The following is a 12,829-nucleotide window of genomic DNA, read 5'->3' as shown; positions in this document are numbered from 1 at the left end:
CAGAGCCATACAGTTAATATGGTGAAAGAAGTTTACTTTATTCGATTGGTTTCTAATACATTTAACTGCTTTATTTCTTGCTTTATCATTGTCGACACGTTTATTTATATCTTTTTAATATGATTAATTTTCCAATTGTAAAGTTCAGCACAGAGGTCCTTTCACTGTGTTGATAGTAAATGTTTGTTTAGATGAGTTAGATGTGATTTTCTGGGTCCAAAAATGTGATCCAATAAAGTGTCTTTTAAATACCCTTTTCTGTACAATAAAAAAAAAAAAAGATAGTAATATTTAATTCTAATCACACATATCACAAATGTGTAAAAAAACTCATAAATGTTTGCTAAACCAAAACACTGAGACACTTGCTGAACTTTAAGTTATGAGCTATAATGTTTCCTAACAGTGCTATTAAACTTTGCTAGAGGTTGCACTGGTACGACTACGAATTTGGCCGACTTTCTGATTGTGCGTTTTTTTTTTTTTTTTCTGCATATGAGAAATTTCAAATGGCAAAAGTGTACAAGCGAAAGGAAACTGCTCTACTTGGATCAGTCAGCGTGGCTCAAGGCTCTATGGACCGATCAGTGCAAAGACGCAAATTAACACGGGACCGAGTGTTCAGCCGCGAAGATCATCATAAACAACGCTGGGCTGGGTCACGGATTTGGCACTGATTATTTGTTTAAAACCTCCATGAAACCATAATGTGTCGATGTTTAAAATCTTTTTAAATGGCCCCAAAATTCTAAACGGTATTGAAAAGGAATAAAGGAGAAATCTGTACCATGAACAGACAATCCGCAGATCACTGATATTAAAAAAATATCTACAATGAACTTATATTAATATATCAATAAATCGGGGTATTGAGGGAATACAATTACATTTCGGGATGCGTTTTTCTTATGAAAAATTGCATAATTTGTTTTATGGTTACTGTCCATGTTATAATGGTTTTACTTTTACCTTTTGGTTACTATCTTATTACAAATACCACATCCTGATAAAAAGAAAATAACCAGATGCGACACTGCAACACAATCCTTCTCGTAACAGTATATTAAAGCTGGGATGGCACTAACTGGTTCAAAACTATTTTATTTTCACAGAGGATGTCACAGACCTACGGAATGTTGTGTTTGAGGTCTCATTCTTTTCAACCGGAGCTCTATAGACACACACACACACACACTGGTGGCTCATTTTGACCTTCTCTCCACTTCCCTGTCACATGGAGATGGATGAAATAACAATAGAGTACTGCATGAATGCGTGAACATAAAAATGCCTGTCCTATGCATGTGTGTGATAGTGTACAATCCAATGAGATTTGTTGTAGAACGTGTACGTCCATACGCAACTTCGGTTAAAAAAAACAGACTATGATCTGACTGTTGTAACATCTGCTTTTATTGTCATTTATAATAATTTTAGTGTATGAATACTGTGGTATTGCCCCCCCAAGCAACTAACTCAGGCGCTGGTGCTACCATCTGTAGAACTTACTCTCAAATGTTAGTCTGGAGCCCTGACATGCTGTTCTGTTGGTTATCATTTTCCCATCTGTCTGTCATCTTTTTATAGCTACTGTGCACTTACCATACCTGTTTTGCTAGTAGGTTAAGAAGATTGAGATCTGAGATCTTTAGGATCTGTTTAAGTAGACTTTGTCTCTGTGAAGGAAAGGACATTAATTCCCCCTCTCTGCCATCTAAACTGCTGAATGGCACTTCAAAAGCAGAGAGACTTGTGTTAAGTGTGATCAAAGTTGAGGCTGCACTGATAGATGGGCCCACTCTGGACCACTAACTGAGAAGATACCAACGTAACGTAAAACAGAGGATCGTAAGAATCGTGTGGAATAGCCCATCACACAAAGCTGATCCTGGTCCCAAAATCCAGTGAGTGAATTGTGAAAAGATAGATACAAAATAATGTAACATTGAGAAGCACCATATTTGTCCAGATCATAACCCTTTTTGTTACGGTGTATCCACAACCTTTACAACCTGACCAGTCATCTCTGAACTTCGTGGCCAATACCAACTTCAATAGGGGGTTTCACCGATTCCTTAGATTCCTATTGAGCACCTGGAAGGGATAATCAATAGCTTTTAAATTGCTTGCTTCAACCCAAAGAAATAATGTATGAGCATTACCACCAAATTCTTTTCAGAAATAAAAAGGATAGCATGTATTTTTTTCACCTTAAGCGCAAATGTGCCCCATCCAGTTTTTCAAGCTCTTTTCCTACTGAAACTGGGCTCCTGATTTCCGTGCCTATCCACAACCAGGAGGTGTGTGAGCTGACCCTTTGTGACCTTGTTCTCTCCTCCATTTCTCTATAGAGAAGAAGCAATCTGTAGCTTGAGTAAATCTCAAAATGAATGGATTGGCTGCCTGTCTTGCCCTTGAGTTAATTTTGTAGTGTCACTATGCTCTGGAGGGGGAAAGGGGGAGGATGTTTTGTACTCTAGCTTAAAAGTGTTCCCTGTTGCCTGAGGGACTGAGTAGCTAACTGAGGCCTTGCAAACGAAAGCAACCGGGTCACTATGCTCCTTGTGAAGAGGCATCAGGGAAAATGGATGGGTGATGGAGCACTGGTCATTTACATATCTTCTCTCTCGGTCTCCCCTCCCCTCTTCCTTCAAGTGACATTGGACATTCTGAGGAGAGAGTAGTGCATGCTGGGTCGGGTTGTGCTGGGTCAGTAAAGGAAGGAGGATTTTGCTTGCCATGGCTTTGCGTTTTGCTGTCGCTTAGCTTCTGTTCTGCCCTTTCAGTACACTGGATTTTGCAGTCAGACTTAATGCCGCTTCATAAACCCTCAATAGCTGCTTTACAATTGGCGAAGAAGGGGGTCAAGGTTAAACTTGAACCTCAGCTTCATCTTGGTGATAGAAGGTTCTCTGCGAATATGGAGAAAGTCTTTGTGTACTCTTTGAGTCTAGCTAATACATTTGAAGTCAGAAGTTTACATACACTTTGGGTTGAAGTCATTAAAACTCATTTTTAACCACTCCACAGTTTTAATATTAGCAAACTTGGCAAGTCGTTTAAGACACTACTTTGTGCATGTCACAAGTAATATTTCCAACAATTCTTTACAGACAGATTTTTTCCTTTTTAATTGTCTATCACAATTCCAGTGGGACAGAAGTGTACATACACCAAGTTAACTGTGCCATTAAGCAGCTTGGAAAATTTCTGAAAATGATGTCAAGCCTTTAGGCAATTAGCTTCTGATAGGCTAATAAAAAAGAAATCAGCCAAGACCTCAATTGTGGACCTCCACAAGTCTGGTTCATCCTTGGGAGCAATTTCCAAATTCCTGAATGTACCACGTTCATCTATACAAACAATAGTACGCAAGTATAAATGCCATATGACCATGCAGGCATCATACCGCTCAGGAAGGAAACGCATTCTGTCTCATAGAGATGAACATAGTTTGGTGCAAAAAGTGCAAATCAATCCCAGAACAACAGCAAAAGACCTTGTGAAGATACTTGAGGAAACTGGTAGACAAGTATCTATATTCACAGTAAAATGAGTCCTATATTGACATAACCTGAAATGCTGCTCAGCAAGGAAGAAGCCACTGCTCCATTTGGAGCCATTTCATCTGGTCTGATGAAACGAATGTAACTGTTTGGCCATAATGACCATCGTTATGTTTGGAGGAAAATGGGTGAAGATTGCAAACCGAAAAACACCTCCCAACCGTGAAGTATTTGGGTGGCAGCATCATGTTGTGGGGGTGCTTTGCTGCAGGAGGGATTGGTGCACTTCACAAAATAGATGGCATCATGAGGAAGGAAAATGATGTGGAAATATTGAAGCAAAATCTCGAAGACATCAGCCATGAAGTAAAGCTCTGTCACGAATGGGTCTTCCAAATGGACAATGACCCCAATCATGCCTCCAAGTTGTGGCAAAATGGCTTAAGTACAACAAAGCCATGGTATTGAGTGTGGGCAGAACTGAAAAAGTGTGTGCAAGCAAGGAGGCCTACAAACCTGACACTGTTACACCAGTTTTGTCTGGAGGAATGGGCCAAAATTCCAGCATCTTTTTGTGAGAAGCTTGAGAGAGGCTACCCAAAACGTTTGACCCAAGTTAAACTATTTAAAGGCAATGCTACCAAATACTAACAAAGTGAAAATGTAAACTTCTGACCCACTGGGAATGTGATGAAAGGAATAAAAGCTGAAATAAATCATTCTTTCTACTATTATTCTGACATTTCACGTTCTTAAAATAAAGTAGTGATCCTAACTGACCTAAGACAAGGAATGTTTTCTACGATTAAATGTCAGGAATTGTGAAAAACTTATTAATTTAAAAGAATTTAAATGTATTTGGCTAAGGTGTATGTGAACATCTGACTTCAACCAAGTATTTCGCTGACACCAAATGAGGCAATTATGTTTTTTTACTAAAAAATCATGGTTTTGTACTCTTTTAGTACACCAGTGTTAATCTATCTTAACAGTGACTTATTGCTTCCTGCATTGGTCAGGGTTTTACCTTATGTTTTCAACGTCCATTTAGCTGTCTAATTGAATAATTTACTAAATTTGTCAGTATGTTTTTTAACTCTTGTATCCAAAGCAACTTACAGTACATATATTACAGGGGAAAATCCCCTTGGTGCAACCTGGGTTTTAAGTGTCTTGGCCAAGGACACAGTGATGTCAACTCATTGATCGGCCCATGCAGGTAGTGAGCCTACAACACAGCACAGATCTTTCATGACTTCACTACACTAGTGTTTCCCGTGTGCCACGAAATATTGTCAGTTGTGCCGTGGAAAATTATCAAATTCCACAAAATAATTAAATGCATCATTTTTTTAATTTAAATTTTTTTTTATTATTAAACACACCTTTTGGAGATATTTGCTGTTTTGAAAGCATAATCAGTCACTTTTGTGATTGTGAAGAGCAATGATTTAATGTGCAAAAGTAATTTATATTTATATGCATTAAGGGTCTTTCGTGTCATGATTCGTGTCAGCGCATACATTGAATCTATGAAGTGACGCCACATTACACCAGGTGTTTTTCACCTTTTATTACTTTCTGCTATCAAAGCAACTGCAAGCTTTTTTTTCTCTCTTCCAAATACATGTTGAATGTTTATTGTGCGCACCTTCCGCTTTTTTATGTGGCAAACTCGTAAAAACCCGTTGTGACGCTTTCTGCAAGGCTTGTCATGTGGAGGGCAATGCGGCACTTGGCGCTGGTTTCAGCCACCAGAACCAAAATAAACTGCCATGAGAAATCAGCTGTCCAAGGCAAAGACGCAAAATCTAATGACAATTGCCTCCGCATCAGTCTCCCTTGATGCGTTTGATTAACCACAGGCGAGCTCCCAGTTTAAATTGATTCGGCAGAAGTTTTGATTTGTTGATTGAGTTCTGTTCCATTTTTTTTAAATGTTTTGTTCATATTTTATTCGTATTTGTTTTTTGTAATATTGCATTTTGTTCATATGTCGTGATTTAGTGGCCTCCGCTGTCACTGCAGGCAAAAAAAAAAAAACATGAATCTGCTTTGTGTGCTGTCTCTGTTGTTCATCTGTTCTCTTCATAAATAAATAAATGCATTCCGACATTTTGTTCAATCTCAGAGCTCAACTTTTCCTGACCTGCCACCTACTTCACTATTGGATAAAATTCTATTGTCTCCTACTTTTCTTAAGAGTCAAATTGCAGCAATATATAAGATGGTTATGTCCTCAAATGACGTTTTAATTGACAGAATAAGAGGTGAGTGGGTAAAGGACATAGGAAGTGAAATACCTGACGAAGTTTGGGATGAGGCTCTTAAGAGTAAATGGATCAACCTCTTGTGCACGCCTCAGCCTTATACAACTTAAGGTCCTCCACCGTGCCTATTACACAAAATGTAGACTTTCAAAAATGTATCCAAATGTTGATGACTTGTGTGATCGATGCAAAGGTGATAAGGTAGACTTTTTTCATATGTTTTGGGCTTGTCAAAAGCTGAGTGACTATTGGACATTCATATTTAAAACATTAAATGATGCCTTTAGCTTGGATATAAAACCCAGTGTTTAAGTTGCTATTTTTGGAGTACCAGATCATGGAGTATCATTGACAAATAAAGTAAAAAATGTTATTGCTTTTGCCACCTTATTAGCGAGAAGGAGAATATTATTGGAGTGGAAGTCAACAAACCCGCCTAAAGCCTCAATGTGGTTATGTGATCTAGTATCATACTTAAAATTAGAGAAAATTAAATATATAATGAAAGGATCTGTTGAGAATTTTTATAAGACATGGCAACCCATGATTTCATATTTTGAGAAGATGAAGACTCTCCCACTTATTGATCAATGTTAAATATGATCACCAATTGGGGTTTTGTTTTATAAGTATGTATGGACCACGGACCAATAATTTTATTACTGGCTATTTATGTATATATCTTTTATTTATTTATTTATTTTCTTTTTTTTTTTTTTTCTTTAAATTATTGTGGCGGAACGGGTTATAATGGGGGGAAAAGCTCTAACTTTGTATTTTGTTTCTGTTAATGCTTTCTGTTAATGCTTCAAAAAAGTTCATAAATTTAAAAAAATAAATGCATAATCCGCTATATGCTCGTCCTGTAGGTTCATGATTAAAAATGAAAATGTGAACGAAAATAAAAGCTATTAAATGTCATTAAAATATGAACATTTAAATGATGGGTAATACTAGATTATGACAGACACAAGAACTGTATGTGACTTGTTTTTTGTTTTTTTTTGCGTAGCCGAATTTCAAACATTACCGTACTTCTAAAACGGACAGAAAACATGGACCACTTCTTGAAAAGGAAAAATATTGACGGTGGTTAGCCTATGTGGGATAGTGGTGTGCTGTAGAATTTTTTAGTTGTAAAAAGTGTGCCATGGCAGAACAAATTTTGGGAAAATCTGCGCTACATTATCAGATGTTATAACACAATACATCTGCACAATATATAGTTTATTTGTGTCATTTATCATGTGATGCGGAATTGATCGCAAAATTCATATTGTAGTGTACAGCTTTAATATGAACCAAAGTCTTTCTAGCAAGTCAGTCCACTGGTGGCCATCTTTGGAATGCTCTCTGGAAGCTGTTTCCAGTCATGAAAATGCAGCTCCTATCTACTTGAATGGGAAAAGACTGAAATCTCCAAAATGGTTGGTCAAGATTATGATTCAATTATATTTCAAATCAGCTGTAAAATTTGACAACACTGTGTGGCAGGGCGGAGGGCGGGCCGAGTCGTGATCCTACACACCCGGTCCTGTATTAGGAGTGTAAAGGGGATCAATGGAAAGGAGGAGGTGAGACAATATAAATAATATTTTAATGAGAAACTTAAAACAACGACACAAACACACATGACGTACACGTACGAAAACTATCTCTCTCTCCCGCACGATCCTCTGCAGTCAACCTTTATCCCTCTCGGGAGGCTTGATTAGCCTAATACGGGACTGGGTCTGTAGGATCACGACCCGGCCCCGCCCTCCGCCCTGCCACACACTGATATCATAAATTGTGCTTCGCTTCAGATTAAAAAAAAAATAAATCTCCTGGCTTGTATAGCTAATAAGCAAGCGTGTTCTCGAGTTGATTGACAGGCGATGTTTGTATCTAAAAGGCGATCGGCTCTTTTACCTGTAAAGTTCTCATTCATTTTAATAGAAGTGGCTTGTCTCTGCTAAATAATCTCTATATGAACTCCCTGTTTAGGAAAGTGAATTGATTCTGTTTTGAGGTTTATTCATTTTGTAACATCTTTTTAATCCATTTGTTTTGGGAGTGACCAAATTTGCAAAGCCATTCAGATTGTGAAACAACAGCTCTGGTTCTTTGTCTTGTGTGGCTCTTGGTATTGTTAAAAGTCACTGTGACTTTCCTTCTGGTGCTGCTGTCCAACCAACAAATCAGAATTGGCCTTAGGTTAATTGTCATAAGCATTAACATGCAGGTGAGAAAAAGAAACTGAGATTTGAGGATATCTATGTCAAATGGTGTGTTTGTGCATATGTGTGCTTTTGTGGCTGTGTAATCTCACAGTTTAAATGATCACATTTACAGCAACCCCATGAAGTCAAGTACCAAGCATTTGGTGCTCCTTCAGAGCAAGTTTGTCATTTTGGCTCCTGAACTGGCTAAGTTTAAGTACCACTGCTCTAGAGGAAGTTCCTTGTGACAGTAATTAGTTGTTCTCTGTTTTCTGTCGTAATGCCTAATGACATCCTTGGACCTTAATCAAACACAGTTTGTTATTGCACCCTCTCCAATACATTTAGTTGTAGTAGCCTAAAGAGTTTTGAAACCGAAGGTTACATTGTTTCACTGAAATGTCAAACTAACATATGAAGTTCATAAATCTATGTTACTATCACAAGAGCCCAATGTTATGTAGTGTTGGTTAGCTAGAAGGTTTTATCATTGGTTAAAGAACAGTGTAAAATGTCAGACTAGGACTAACTTCATAAAAGCAGCCGCTAGTTAAACTCAATGCTGCTGTAATGGCTAACCTTTCTGCTGTTCACTGTTTTTTTAGGAACTTGAGCAAGCACTAATGAAACAAGACCAAGACTTCCTGTCAGACCTCCTCTGCTCCCTGCTGCAAGGATGTTACCAACGCAGCGACATCACGTAAGTTACCCTTCTCATTAGGGCTGTCAATTGGGCAGACACCTTTTTACCTTAAATTTAAATAAATTCACATTTTAAAGTCAGCTGATTTTTTATTTGACGTTGTTTCCTTAGTCAACACAAGAGGGTGCAAAGAATACATAAACCACACAGCACTGTGTAATATTGCAAAGAACCGGGCTGTTAAAAAAAGAGCATTCCATTTTTAACTAATGTGCATAAAATAAATAAGGTATAGTTGGTCTATATTCTCAAATGTTAATTCAAAAGTAAAATGAGGGGGGAAAATGCTTCAATTGACAGTTCATATGGTGTTACACTTGCACTGATACGAAAGTATACTATTACAGACACAAGCTCCATAATAACAATGAAATACAACTGTAATGAATAAAAAATAATGTGGTATGTAATTAAGCAATATTCATAGATAGCAGTGGTATTTGGCTGAACTCCGTGACAAAGCATTTAAAAGCCCATTGCTTAATCTGACAAACACTTATAAGAGAGCAAGACGCAATGACCAAAGACCACCACCTTCTGTAAGGGGCTGTTCACATGAAGCACTTTTGCAACCATAATGTTTTTTTTTTCTATGTAAACGCACGCTAGACAAATGTCTTTGTTTTGCTTTTTGTTTATTCAGCATTTCGTGCAGGAGTGCTGTTTTTTTAGATGCTTTCTAATTTAAAAAAAAAAAACTTTAAAAAGCATCTTGAGACACCTGCTTTCTATTAAACCATATTTGTCTAACCTTTTTTAGTGCAAGAATGCAATCTATCTAAAGTCATCATCTATGTTTGGCACACATCCAAAATTTGAATGCACAATTTTAGAATTTGAATGCATATTATTTTCTTAAATTCAATGAATATTTGAATTTTCATTTGACAGCCCTACTTCTCATAATCATCATTCAGTGTTTAGTTTTTTTTTTAAGCTGTTCCAATTGCACCATTTTTTTGGATAATCTCTGTGTTTTTGCAGCCCTCATTTGTGCTCTTGAAGAACCTTGAATGGGGCTGTCACAATTATGAAATTTGGCTGATGATTAATTGTCAAACAAATTATTGTGATTAACTTCTTTTTTTTTTTTTTAGGGCTCATGATTATGATGATTAATTGTCATAAATGGTCTGCACTTTTAACCTTAGTGGTTAACAAAGTGCTTTACACTGTGTCCCATTCACCCAATCACACCCACATTCACACTCATACACCAATGACGGCAGGCGCTAGCCATTGGGAGCAACTTAGGGTTCAGTGTCTTGCCCAAGGACACTTCGGCATGGGGAGGTATGTGGAGTCGGGAATAGATCCGCCAACCTTGCGATTAGTGGCCGACCCGCTCTAACACCTGAGCCACTTTGTCATACTTTTGTCGTATGTGTCCGTGTGTCACTTTTTGGTGAAATCAACCTACAAATGGCTTGATTATAGTTGACTGCATATTAAGTTGGGATACAAAAGAGAATTTTTAAATCTGAAAAATTAGTACAACTTCAGTGTAGTCTGGGTTTATATTTTCTTTTAGGTTTTTGAGGGGATGTCAAACAAACTGTCTTTTGCTTTGCATAGTTTTGCTTCTGCCAAGTGGTGAATGAATTTGCACATAAATCTTTGATTGGTTATTAAGAACCATTGTGTTAGAACATGTAAATGTTCTTGCCCAACCCACATCCTGTGTCTGACTCACATTCAGCTAATTCAACTCCATGTGACCATTTGCCAATAGTAGCGCTATAGTCATGGAGCTAGGTTACCTGCAGCAGTACTAGGTCAAGTGACCATGGGCCCCCTTTCCAGTAAAGCGTGTGAGTTATTATATGAGTCAGTGTGCTGGGATGAATGACTGGGCCCTAAAGGGAGCTCCCTTCCATAGCAGTGCCTCATCAGCTGCAAAAAGGAGCTAGCTAGGTCGATTACTGTGTAGGCAGGAATTATTCCATTCGCATACTCAGGCAGGCAGTTAACAGGACACTGGGTTTTATTGGATTCGACAGCAACTGCCATCCAGGGGGAGGCCGCGGGGCACTGGCTTTTCACAGAAGTGCCCTTTTCATTCTACATGTGCTAAACACCCCAGCAGAATGGGGGAGGGTGTGTTACGGATGAGAGAGAGAAGGACGGAATAGCAGGGGGTTTGCAGCTGTGAGCGAGATCATTCTGTTTTCTCAAGATAAGACAATTCTTTCTCTCTTTTCTACTCTCTATCTCCACTGTTGTTGTCCCAAGGCTCACCCTTGCCCTGTGCCTTGACGCAGGAACTGAGTTTTGTGTTGATCAAATTGACCCCATCCGTAACTAATATTTACTAAGCCAGTATCACCAGAAAAAGTCACAGCGCTTGCCACCTTAGCAGAACTTAAATCATATGAATAATTTATTAGTGAATTATAATAATTTACAAGGGTGAGGGTGTTCCTTGAAGGCAGTAACTACTACAAAGTAGACTTTGACTGCTTTGCTTTGACAAATAAATGGATTTATTTAATACAGATTGCTGGATACTTAAAGGTACTTGACCCCTCATATTTGACTAGTGTAAGATTTTGTGGAATCACTTTTTCTGCTGGCACAGGTCAGTTGACCACAGCCTTGTTTACACCTGGTAATAAAAGAATAGTTTAACAAAAAATAATTAAATAATTTACTCACCCATATGCCTTCTTAAATTTATTTGACTTTCTTCTGCTGGACACTAACACCGTGTCCTAAATCGACGCGACGCCGCGACACGCGATAAAAGGTATCTTTTCCATGTTAATCACAGTTTTTGTCCTAACCAGACGCGACGGCGACACGCGAAGTTTCTAATTTAGAAACGGTTCCTATTTCTGCGACGTCGCGGCTGACAGATCCGCCCACACAGAGATCTCATTGGATGGAAGTTCTGTGTCTCATTAATATTTAATCATCAAACCTGGACGACGAGGAACTGACTGTCGAAGTTCAAAGGCATTCAATTCTCTACGATAAATTCCACAAAGACATCAGGAAAAAGGATTCCGTCTGGAGAAGTATAGCTGAAGCATTGAATACACATGGTAAGTTAAGTTTAGACTTTCATCTACAGCGAATGAATGAATGAATGTAGCATTTAGCTATAGTAGGCTACTAAAGACGCATCAACCTGTGTAAAACAAATTCTGCTTTATTTTCAATGTAAAGTAGAGTGAATAGGCATGACGATTTGTGTCCCTGTATCCAGGGGTGTCATTCCAGACAATCTACTGAAATACAGGCAGGGTGGGGAGTCGCAATGACAGTATAGTATTAAAATTGTTTCATTTGAGTTTGAATATAATTTTCCTTCCATCCATAATAAAGCGACGGGATGGATATGAATTTCCCTATGAACAAGATCGAATAAACTGATTGTCATATGAAGAAATTACACTGGTTATTTTTATTACTGGTGGTACACATTTTAGTTAAAAATAGGTCACTGTGCCATAGCGATAATGGATTTGAAAGCATATAATATAGCTTTCAAACTGAATTCTATGCAAACATACAACTGTACTTCATAACAAAATTAGTCAATGAGTATATTTTGTTAATGTTTTGATTTTTAATAATGTTATTTCTTGATTTGATTATGTTCTTACCCATTTCCAATGCGAGTGCGGGCCAGCAGTGCGCTTTCACAGAGAGACTCCGCCCACACGCTGTTCTGAATGGCTGTGATTTTTGATTGACGTGTGGCGTCTCACAGGCACGTCGCGTCTAGTGTGGACAGACACACTTGCTGTCGCTGGAATTTTATCGCGTCGCGTGTAGTTAGGACACGGTGTAAGATATTTTAAAGGATGTATGGTGTGTTTTTGTCCAGACAACGCAAGTCAATTAAGTTCAAAAGTTTTAAACTAAAAAGAAGACAAAGCATAAAAGTAATCAATACGACTCAAGTGGTCATCTGCAGCTTTCTTAGCGTGTTGACTTAAATTTTTGGTCCGTTTCTTACCCAAAGCAATATTCCATTCAGATTTGGTTTATGCCATGGGCCCTGTGACACATTGGCAAACGCTCATTCTTCAGAATGACAGCAAAGCACTGCCTACTCACCTATCAATCAACCTCTGTGCTAAAACAAGTTTTATTTTTTCCAATTAGGTGGAGTTTTTTTTCTTAGGAAATAACTAAAGCAAG

The 12,829-nt window shown here is 38.1% G+C and overlaps 1 protein-coding gene across 2 annotated transcripts in view; it reads left to right on the top strand.

Annotated features, from left to right (window-relative positions):
• Nucleotides 1-12,829, top strand: part of LOC127638136 (chromatin remodeling regulator CECR2) — a 48,519-nt gene that overhangs the window by 22,705 nt on the left and 12,985 nt on the right. For both annotated transcript variants that reach the window (XM_052119508.1, XM_052119509.1), the window contains exon 2: nt 8,583-8,677. In XM_052119508.1, the coding sequence (XP_051975468.1) occupies nt 8,583-8,677 (95 nt within the window). The remainder of the gene's footprint in view (nt 1-8,582; nt 8,678-12,829) is intronic.

Source organism: Xyrauchen texanus, chromosome 46, assembly GCF_025860055.1.
Source record: "Xyrauchen texanus isolate HMW12.3.18 chromosome 46, RBS_HiC_50CHRs, whole genome shotgun sequence".
Lineage (NCBI taxonomy): Eukaryota > Metazoa > Chordata > Actinopteri > Cypriniformes > Catostomidae > Xyrauchen > Xyrauchen texanus.
This window is presented reverse-complemented; position numbering and strand designations above follow the sequence as displayed.